Raw genomic sequence first — 10,947 nt, forward strand, 5'->3', positions numbered from 1 at the left:
CTGAGAATCAGCTGTTTAGACAATACATTTCCTTGGAAAGAGGAAAAGGTGTTTTTAAAGGAGCACTCGTATACCGTTTGATAATAAATGGGTAATTAGGGCTTTGAAGTGAAATGGGTGTTATTACAAAATCTTGAATTTGCTGGCAAAAAATTTATAGTTATACTCGTACATACGAGGCACATGATGTAGTAATTAAAAATTCCTTATTGTGACTCCTTGTCACTGATGATTGGAAAGAGGAAAAGGTGTTTTTAAAGGAGCACTCGTATACCGTTTGATAATAAATGGGTAATTAGGGCTTTGAAGTGAAATGGGTGTCATTACAAAATCTTGAATTTGCTGGCAAAAAATTTATAGTTTAAAAATTCCTTATTGTGACTGCTTATCACTGATGATTTTCCAATTTCCATCAAAATAACTTCCTAAATCTTTTAACTCTGTCGCGAGAAGTTGAATGGAAAATTTCCCTTTGATGCAAAATTGGACGACACACTCCCTTCCTTCCCCATTACAGCGGAGTTGACTAAGGAAGAGGAAAAAAAAGTCAGATTTTTCTTATCCTCCCGTAATGAGTTCGGAGAAAAATGTAAATATAATTTATGATGCAAACGAAACACCCCGGTCCATTCTGGAAGTAAAAACCTTTAAAAAACATTTTTAAAATGCTTCCAACTCCGCCGTCGTGACTTGAGCTTCTCCCAAAGATCATTAATTACGTCAACATGGCTGTGCTTTTGCCTCGGCTGCTCCTGGGTGTCAGAGATAACACCCTTCACCTTGCAACCTTCACCCAACCTTCATCCACCTCACCCAACCTTCATCCACCTCATCCAACCTTCATCCTCCTCACCCAACCTCGTAACACTTATATCTTTATCTATTCCCTTGATGTGTCAGTGTTAACGTTCCAAAACTCCGACACAGGTAGCTTTTAACCTGTGTTCAAGGTTGTAGCAGCGTTTCATTGTGTACTTAGACTGTAGAGGTGCTGACTGGAGATTTTGAAAGAGTAGGCAATGTAGGTATATTGGATAGGAAATATAGGAATACAAGGAATCAAGTATTTCGGAAAACACAGACTGAACTACCGAAAACCATAATGACATAACCTTTTGACATAAAGAGTTTTCACGTCGCGTCGGCAAATTTGTTTGAAACAAATTTGTTTGAAACAAATTTGTTTCAAACAAATTTATTGCAGAGACTACGGAAGAGGGAATTCGTTCGGTTTACAAAAGCAAGATATTCATGTTAAGTAGGTACTTTGTGATGTGAATAGGTCTACATCTTCTCGCTCTTCCCTCTGATCATGACTGTATTACCATATTTGGTTCTTTTGACACATCCACTAAAAAAAATCATTTTGGATCGTCTTTGGAACAGATATAACAATGAAAAGAATGGTTTACAAAGTCAGTATTAATCACCAGAATATATGAACAAGTAGTTTCGAATGATATTTTATCTACAAAGTGACTACAGAATTTCGTAATCCAAAAGGTTTGGTTTGGAGAATCAAGAATCAATTGAGTGCTAGGGTTTTGAGTAAATGTTAGGAACTACAGTGAACATTCACATCTAAACTAGGGATCCACAGATTCTACTCTAAACTTTATAACTATTCTATTAACAGAATCTTTAGATTGAAGCTACATGTGACTACCTAGGTACTTCTGATTTTCTACCATTACATAATGTACTAGGTACTTTGTTGTTTGTTCATTTGAAAAATTGAAACCCCTCTTATTAATTTTCTCAAACACTAAACTGAACTCAAAAACCTTAGGACTATGAAATGAAAATCCTGAAAAAATAGGGCTCGGAATTTCAATAATGAACCTAAAATCCTCTAAACAAACATACTAATATTATTTATACAGTAGTTATTTTAAAGGACCAAGGATATGAGTATCTGTCTGACCCTATATGAAGAAACCCGTCTTGTAATGTGTCAATTATAGTTGTTACATTCTGAGCCCCTATTGACTCTTTATTATTATCTACATCTAATATCACCTGGTAACAGACGAATTAGAAATTTACTAATGAATCCATTATAATGACCCCAGGATGGGGTTCCGAATAGTTCCCGGGATGGTTCCTGGGGTATGTAAAACGTTTGCATTTGGATGAGGGTATTACTAGACACATTGTAATTTCACAGTTTCAGCAAATGTATTGACAAAGATTCTGAGAATCAGCTGTTTAGACAATACATTTCCCTCATCCAATATTGCAAATCTATTGTCTACTTTTGCCATGAGATACAAATGGGGTTTTTACTTTGCCGATGGTGTTAATGCCTATGGAGTTGTGCCTTAAGGCTCTGCAAGGAAAGCTTCTAGCGGACCTCTGAACTTGTTCTCGGGATCCATTTTCTTCATGATGGCTTCATAGTCGTCATGATGGGACTGCATGAAGAGGTTGGTGCATTTCTTGAAGGTGGCTTTCTGTTGATCGGTACACTTGGCGCACACGGTTTCCAGGATTTCAGGAGCGTATTCTGAAAAGAAAAAGAAACTGGTTTTAAACCTGAACTATAAAAGCCTTCATAAAAAATAATAGTATTATTTTAAAATGGTCACATATAACCGAAAAAAATAGGCAGGTATTGTGTATTTCAGCAAGTGTCTATAACTCTTCTATGATACCTTCCCCTCATTATCTTTTAAAACCCATTTAGATTTTAGTGAAATCATTACTATTTGGTAGGATAATGTTAAAATGGGATTTAATTATTTAAAATATACATACGAAACACAGAATTAGAAAAAAAAAAACTTCCCCCAACAAAGCACAGCATACTGAACATACTATTGGAATAACACGAGACAGTAAGTACAATGTCACACAATAAACACAGGACAAAACCTATTCAATGATTTCACCTCACGTGAACACAGTGCAATTGTGTTTCTACACACACCTTGAACAATAGTCAATACAGGAGGATAATAATTATGTTTAATACTCAATGGAATAAAACTTCAAAAGCTTCCCCATATCAACCCAAGTGTGCACGAGTTTGTAAACAGAATTGTATGAACAATGGAGATTTCCTGGTCGAGGATCAGGGATCAGGATGGTTGTGCAATTAATGGTTAATCAAAGGCTGATTAAATTCCCTTTCTGGAATCAGATTTAGGTGGGAAAAATCCGATTCAACGACATGTTTGACCTTATGATGTCACGTGTGTTTTTAATTGAATTTTTGACCTTTTCAAGATACATTTTAAAAGCTTTGACTTTAGTTTTGAACTTCTTTAAAAACGTTTTACAAGGGATTCGTCCTTCCTTTCAAAATGTTTACCCAAATGGATATTTCCTATATGGTTTACAAGATGCTTGGGTATTGTGCGTTATTGTATGGTTAGATGAGATAGCCATTATTTTTCGGGAGTTTGCACTTTGCCTTTTCATGATTATTCAATGAGCCATTATAAACAATTTTAAACACAAGGATCGAAAGCTGTTTTTAATTTTTGACCTTTTCAAGATACATTTTAAAAGCTTTGACTTTAGTTTTGAACTTCTTTAAAAACGTTTTACAAGGGATTCGTCCTTCATTTCAAAATGTTTACCCAAATGGATATTTCCTATATGGTTTACAAGGTGCTTGGGTATTCTGCGTTATTGTATGGTTAGATGAGATATCTACCACTTACACCAACCATATAGCCATTATTTTTCTGGAGTTTGCACTTTGCCTTTTCATGATTATTCAATGAGCCATTATAAACAATTTTAAACACAAGGATCGAAAGCTGTTTTTAAAAAAAAGCCTATTGTTCTCTCTAATACTAACAAATTTAAGCTTTCAATTGTTTTCTACAAACTTTTCACACACAAAAAAGTTTAAAAGCGTAGAAATTTTCTGTTCCATTTCCCTAACACTTTTGTTTGTCGTTTTTATGAAAAGGAACTGGAAGTTCAAGCCTATTGTTCTCTCTAATACTAACAAATTTAAGCTTTCAATTGTTTTCTACAAACTTTTCACACACAAAAAAGTTTAAAAGCGTAAAAATTTTCTGTTCCATTGCCCTAACACTTTTGTTTGTCGTTTTTATGAAAAGGAACTGGAAGTTTCAATGTGAACTGGAAGGTAGCATAAGAGTAGGTATACCTTGTAATATGCCACGAGGAGCTAATCTTTCTCCTTAATCCTTCATTAATTATTCAAGACTATTTTGATATACCTGGGTTCCTGTTTACTACATTACACTATAGAAATTAGAAAATTTTGACAGAAAGAACTTTATTTATTTATCCTAAGTACTTACCTTCTTTCATTTTTGGACATTAATGTATCTAATTTGTTTTAAATCACAAGACTTACTTTTAACTTCTTGGAATACTGGATTGGCGCACTCCTCATCTGACAATAAGCACTCTACCAAGTTTTTTACAAGTCGCTCATTCTTCAACATCCCCTCATAGTCAAAATCATCGTAGGTAGTATCGTATGCCAAAGTAAAGGCCAATAACATACCGAAAACCAAAAATTCCGCTTTGAACATTGTTCTTTGTTAGGTGTTATTAATTTAAATGCTGTATTTTAAAACAAAAAATTCAAGAGTTATCGACTATCGACCTATACTGGGGTTCCGAATAGTTCCCGGGATGGTTCCTGGGGTATGTAAAACGTTTGCATTTGGATGAGGGTATTACTAGACACATTGTAATTTCACAGTTTCAGCAAATGTATTGACAAAGATTCTGAGAATCAGCTGTTTAGACAATACATTTCCCTCATCCAATATTGCAAATCTATTGTCTACTTTTGCCATGAGATACAAATGGGGTTTTTACTTTGCCGATGGTGTTAATGCCTATGGAGTTGTGCCTTAAGGCTCTGCAAGGAAAGCTTCTAGCGGACCTCTGAACTTGTTCTCGGGATCCATTTTCTTCATGATGGCTTCATAGTCGTCATGATGGGACTGCATGAAGAGGTTGGTGCATTTCTTGAAGGTGGCTTTCTGTTGATCGGTACACTTGGCGCACACGGTTTCCAGGATTTCAGGAGCGTATTCTGAAAAGAAAAAGAAATCTCTCTCTCTCTCTCTCTCTCTCTCTCTCTCTCTCTCTCTCTCTCTCTCTCTCTCTCTCCATATTGTTTTTTGTTTATTGAAGAATGTGAAAAATATTCAGATAGAGAAAAAACAGTTTTTCTTTTCTCTTCCTTTCTCTCTCTCTCTCCCTCTCTCTCTTTCTCTCTCTTTCTCTCTCTCTCTTATTCTGAAAAGAAAAAGAAACTGGTTTTAAACCTGAACTATAAAAGCCTTCATAAAAAATAATAGTATTATTTTAAAATGGTCACATACAACCGAAAAAAATAGGCAGGTATTGTGTATTTCAGCAAGTGTCTATAACTCTTCTATATGATACCTTCCCCTTATTGTCTTTTAAAACCCATTTAGATTTTAGTGAAATCATTACTATTTGGTAGGATAATGTTAAAATGGGATTTAAAATATACATACGAAACAAAGAATTAGAAAAAATACTATTGGAATAACACGAGACAGTAAGTACAATTTCATAAAGTGGGTGAGAGAGAGAGAGAGGGGGAGGAAGAATGAGAGGGAGAGTCTTGAAAATTTTGCTTTATTGGCATTTTTTACCTTCCGTTTTTTTCCTCTCCTTATTGTGGAAAAAAAAAGAATAGAAATAGTGACCTGTTCGGTTCACCTTGCAGCTTCGTAAGGCATCTTGGAATCCCAGCAAAATCATGAAATAAGGGAGTCAGAGGATTAAGCTTAATAATTGCGTTCTTTCTTTTGTCAAATGCTCGATTTCTGAAACAAATTATTGATCAACATTCTATGCCTTTGGCAGGATGGAACACAGGGCTTCTTTTTTTTTACCTGACGAGTGTTTTGACCACTTTGCCTCCGAGAAAGGTCAGCCACGAAACATGTAGTTATGTATCTGATTGGTTCACATGTCTCATATGTCAGTATCCACAGGGTACTATGAAGGTCGTTTAGTGGTTCAATTTCACATCTCTTGTCAATCACCTCCCTCAGGACTCGGGATGGAAGATGACAGATATGTTATATACAGGTTTATGATAGAGTTATAAATTATGATCAAGTAACCTGTCAATGTTCCCTGGAGTGGTGAGGGGATCAGTAAATCACCAAGAGGAACCAAACAACACAGTGAAAAGAAATTGAAAAATAATACATCATTCATCCGGTTTTGGACGTGTGTGTGAGTGAGACAGGAATTGTGAGTAAGTGAGTGAGTGAGGTATTGTGTGTGAGTGAGACATGAATAGTGAGTGAGTGAGGTATGGTATGTGAGTGTGTGATGAGAGGAAATGTGATTTGCCAGGTTTCCACTTATGTGAAGTATGCTTGGTTGGTTAATCAGACTTGGTTCTCTTACGTAACCAACCAAGATCTTACAAATTACACATACGGGTAGTTGCTAAAATGTTCCTGTAAACCACCTTCATAAAGCCACTTTTTACATTCTTTTCGAGTACAGTATGTACAGGAGGAACCTCCCTCTCTTTTAGAATTACGTCAAATACAAACAGAAAACTACCTTCCTTTGCTGTAAGCTGGGTTTCTGTGTGCTAGCATGAAAACCTAACGGTAATTCAATTACGTTTTCAATAATTCAAACACAATCCAATAAAAAGCATTCTCCTATTTCTCCTTCCTCTTTTGGCTCTCCCCGTTCCTTTTTTTCTTTTCTTTATTTATTATTTATTAAATTTAATTATTTTTATTTTATTAGACGTGTACGGTTTTCCTTTTTTATTTATTTCAGAAATACCGAGAGAAATTGTTTTTATAAAGATCTTAAATAGGGCTTTTGAATAAAAGGAAAAGGAAAATGTTATTTAGTACCTGAATAGCAGGTCCAATTTTATTTCTGGGTGGTGCATTTAAGTTGGGAGGCTTTTTCAAAACCTTCTCGATATCAGGGAAACTATGAGTACTGTTCATGAGCTATAGGTCTATTTAAAAAGCTGGGGGGGTAAATAACGTTTCTACTTCTACCGTATCTGGTAGTAATATAATGGACATTTTTGTTCTATTCTTTAAAATGCAGGTCCAATTTTATTTCTGGGTGGTGCATTTAAGTTGGGAGGCTTTTTCAAAACCTTCTCGATATCAGGGAAACTATGAGTACTGTCCATGAGCTAGGTCTATTTAAAAAGCTGAGGGGGTAAATAACGTTTCTACTTCTACCGTATCTGGTAGTAATATAATGGACATTTTTGTTCTATTCTTTAAAAACATATTAAGAGAGCTGATATAACTCAAGTTCCATTATAAGTAACTCCGGCCTGCTGGGACACGACCAAATTCAAAGGATTTTTCAATATTTTCCAACTCTTTGAATACATTGGGGGCTAGTGTACCTGAAGGTTTGTCGTTTGGAAAGAGGTTGGACAACCCTGACCTATACTAACTTACTTGATATCTTTTACGCTCTCAAACTATTTTGACTTGGCGGGGCGACTTATAATAAGTATAAAAGTAGATTAATGGTATCTAGAATCAATGCGTTAGATTATGTGTGTTGGGAAATTGGATTTTGAAGTTCAACCAAGAGAATTCAAATATTTATTATCATTATCAACGACTCTGATTGTAAATTATACACTATCTAAGTACACTTATCACTTCAATTTCACAATAAAACTCTAAATCTTGAAGAACAAGATTGCACTTCTATACTTTGTGCTTTAGGCCCAGATGTTATCTGAGCGTTAAGAAGTATCTCTCGAAGAGGAATTATCTCTAAAAGTACCCACAATAAAACTCTAAATCTTGAAGAACAAGATTGCACTTCTATACTTTGTGCTTTAGGCCCAGATGTTATCTGAGCGTTAAGAAGTACCTCTCGAAGAGGAATTATCTCTAAAAGTACCTTCGTTTTGGCACTAAAAACTGACCATCGAAAATTTGACCCGATTACATTACTTTCCTTCCTATAGGATAAGGAAAGTAAAAAGGTAATAAATGGGCATTATGTCTGCATTTAGGCAGAGTAATCTTAGTAGCATAATCCCTATTCTCTCGAGAAAATTTAACCGAAGTTATATCTTTAAGAGACTTCAGGGTGGATTTGCCGAGAATTGAAAAGAGTAACATGTGAATTTTTTTTTATTTCAAATCGGATTTTGGTCTGAGCACTGGAAACGTTTTGAAAAATTGGACTTTGTCCCTTTTACTCGTAGTCCACAAGATCTTTATATTCTAGAAATTATTTTTATGTTACAGGAATCTTGTTGTCAAGTATTCCTACAAAACAAAGTAGATCTTCGGACACTCATATTCTAGAAATTATTTTTATGTTACAGGAATCTTGTTGTCAAGTATTCCTACAAAACAAAGTAGATCTTCGGACACTCTTTTTTTTTATAATCAAAATAATATTTAAGATGATATTACTGAAATTTGATGATCGACTAACTTGGAACACTACAACTTTTGAAATGTAACGTCTGTAAAGAAAAGTTAATAATTTAAAGACCAAGATTGAAATTGAGAAATGCAATAGTCATCAGTGGAAAAGTTGCATAATTAATAGTTTTTTCATTGCATAATTGTGCATCATGATGGATATGCATGATTAAAAAACAATAAAACTTTAGCTAACCCATAGTTAGAAATAACTCTTAATTGTCTTTATGAGTCATTCATCAAATTAATTTTATTCTTTATCAGTCTCGAATAATGATATCTTTATTCTTGGCAAAAATAAGTTAAAACCTAGTATAGGTAAAATTTAGACCATAGAGAACTTTGAACTTACTTTTGACTTGGGAGAACATGACATTTCCACATTCCAGTTCGTCTGACGTCAAACAATCCGCAAGACCTTTTACTAGTCTCTCATTCTTCATCAAAACTTCACAGTCAAAATTTTCTTCATTTTCAAATTCGTAACTTAGACTGGGAGTAATGATAGTAGCTATGCACACCAAACAAAACAGAATCACTTGGTTCTTCATGATGGCTCTCGCTGAACTTGCTGTGATGACGGTTGACAATGAAATGGCACTGGTGGGCTGTCAGCAACATTTAGGCCCTAAATATGTACAGGAGAGTTATCTTGGAAATGATGAATGGTGGGAAATTTTCCCATGGTCTACAAGTTTGTCTATGACAATGGTTCATGCGTGTAATTGGTAGAGGTTTTCGGATTCTTTTGTGTTTTGTTAGGTGGCGAAGGTGTGATAGGCTGCTCATGATGTTATGTTCTTGGGGAACATTTGGACACAATACAGGCATCATTTTGATGCTGAACTGGTATCGAAACAAATGGAAAAAATATAAAACCAAAGCTCCCCCCTAAAAATAAAAAGTAAGCTGATACCAAATGATGTCCAAGACAATAGAAACTGCCATCATCTCCACTTTTTCCTTTTAAAATCAGAAAATTAAAACAATAAAAACAAACATGTAGTACCCACGTATACTTCCAACGTACAAACAAGACAGCAAGACACTAATGTAGTTATCCTGGATAGAAAAAAAAATACTTGAAGGTATAAAAAAGAAATTGCGTGGGAGAGAATTTCGACAACAAATAAAATGAAAACTAATCACAGTAATCAAATTAGCAGAGGTTTCCACTATTCCCACTTGAGCCGAAATCCCAAATGTTGAATGGAAAGAGAATGAAGCAGTTCTTTTTTTCATACCAAATGAAAATTGTATTAGGAAACTTTTCTGATAAAACAAAATTAAAAAGAAAAATAATAATAGGAAGGATCAGAAGAAGGAGAAAAAGAAGAGCAGAAAGCAGTGTGAGAAGCAGAAGAAGAAAGTTTATCAGAGAATAATATAGAGAAAAGAAAAGGATGTTTTGAGAGAGTTTTGGAAAGGAAGAAGGGTTTTTAAGGAAAAACTTTGCGATATCCTGTGCTATGCTTTTCATATTGTTCAATCTATCTCGAGCTTTAGACTTCAGTAGTTGAACATAGAGTAGGTATATGTATCTTTTCCCCAAAGTGTATCAATATTCCCTTAATATCCGTCCCTTAATCCCCTCCACTTGTCCCACCTTCTATGTTTGAGCTGCTATGTTTTCCTCTGTGAGTTTTTCTTAGAATTTTACGTGTATTATAATAACAATCTTGTAAGGAAAGAATAGGAGTGAAAAGATTACATGCATACCGTTCTATGTATTCATCCTGTTTGTTCTAGACATAGGCAGCTATTGTAAGACCAGACCAGAATATAGGCACAGTACCTACAATATGTATTTTCTTACTTATGAAGATCCCGAGATGAAGATATTTTAACAAATAATTTGACCTATGTATACCTACCTACGTGCAATGTATGTATATGTACGAGTGCTACTGCTACATATGCCTTTTATTGAATTGAAAAGTTCAACTCCATATCTGTACCTACTCTCTTGTTCTTGTATGAAAAGTGTCAACACTACTCTAGTAATGATGTTATTTGATCATTTTGTCTTGACATCACATTACAAAGTTCTGATGATGGTAACCAAAACATAATACGAACATAGAAAGTTTGCTTCTTTCTTCAACTTTTACTTTTCTTTCAGTCTCGTTTTGTACCTTTGAACAGAATCACATGATAGTCTTCTGCTTTCTCCTTCTATGTATCTGCTTTTATGTTTGTGTGCTCTCATGTTTTTAGCACTGTTAGGTACGAATAATAATACTTTTGAATCATGTTTACGCATCATGTTGGAAGGAATAGATGTTTCGTATTTTACTGTTGTTATTATTGTGGATGAATTCCTTTTTTACATACTTTTAAAAGTACCGTAGTGTGCAATGTTGTTGCTTTACAATGTGATTTATGTTTCTATTGTTGTTATTTGGATTACTGGTTCAATACTTCAGTTTCTACTTCTAACGTTGCGTTGGTTTGTGTGCTCTCATGTTTTTAGCACTGTTAGGTACGAATAATAATACTTTTGAATCATGTTTACGCA

The 10,947-nt window shown here is 34.7% G+C and overlaps 2 protein-coding genes across 3 annotated transcripts; both read right to left on the reverse strand.

The window, feature by feature from the left end:
- Positions 1-1,418: 1,418 nt before the first annotated feature.
- Positions 1,419-8,498, reverse strand: LOC103510994 (putative odorant-binding protein A10). 2 transcript variants are annotated; one of them, XM_026824900.1, is made up of 3 exons: positions 8,418-8,498; positions 4,340-4,551; positions 1,419-2,506 (listed from the first exon to the last, which is right to left on the reverse strand). In XM_026824900.1, the coding sequence occupies exons 2-3, from the start codon at positions 4,518-4,520 to the stop codon at positions 2,322-2,324; spliced, it is 366 nt and encodes a 121-aa protein (XP_026680701.1). In that variant the 5' UTR covers positions 4,521-4,551; positions 8,418-8,498; the 3' UTR covers positions 1,419-2,321. The 2 variants fall into 2 exon arrangements, with proteins under 2 accessions (XP_026680701.1, XP_008473927.1); XM_008475705.3 differs by lacking the exon at positions 8,418-8,498 and having other exon boundaries at positions 4,340-4,567.
- On the reverse strand, positions 4,687-9,052 carry LOC103511002 (putative odorant-binding protein A10). Its single transcript, XM_008475715.3, has 2 exons — positions 8,782-9,052; positions 4,687-5,032 (listed from the first exon to the last, which is right to left on the reverse strand). Exons 1-2 carry the CDS (start codon positions 8,978-8,980, stop codon positions 4,848-4,850), a joined length of 384 nt encoding a protein of 127 aa, XP_008473937.1. The 5' UTR covers positions 8,981-9,052; the 3' UTR covers positions 4,687-4,847.
- Positions 9,053-10,947: the final 1,895 nt, after the last annotated feature.

The sequence above is a fragment of the Diaphorina citri genome, unplaced genomic scaffold (genome assembly GCF_000475195.1).
Source record: "Diaphorina citri unplaced genomic scaffold, Diaci psyllid genome assembly version 1.1 scaffold30, whole genome shotgun sequence".
In the NCBI taxonomy this organism is placed as follows: domain Eukaryota; kingdom Metazoa; phylum Arthropoda; class Insecta; order Hemiptera; family Psyllidae; genus Diaphorina; species Diaphorina citri.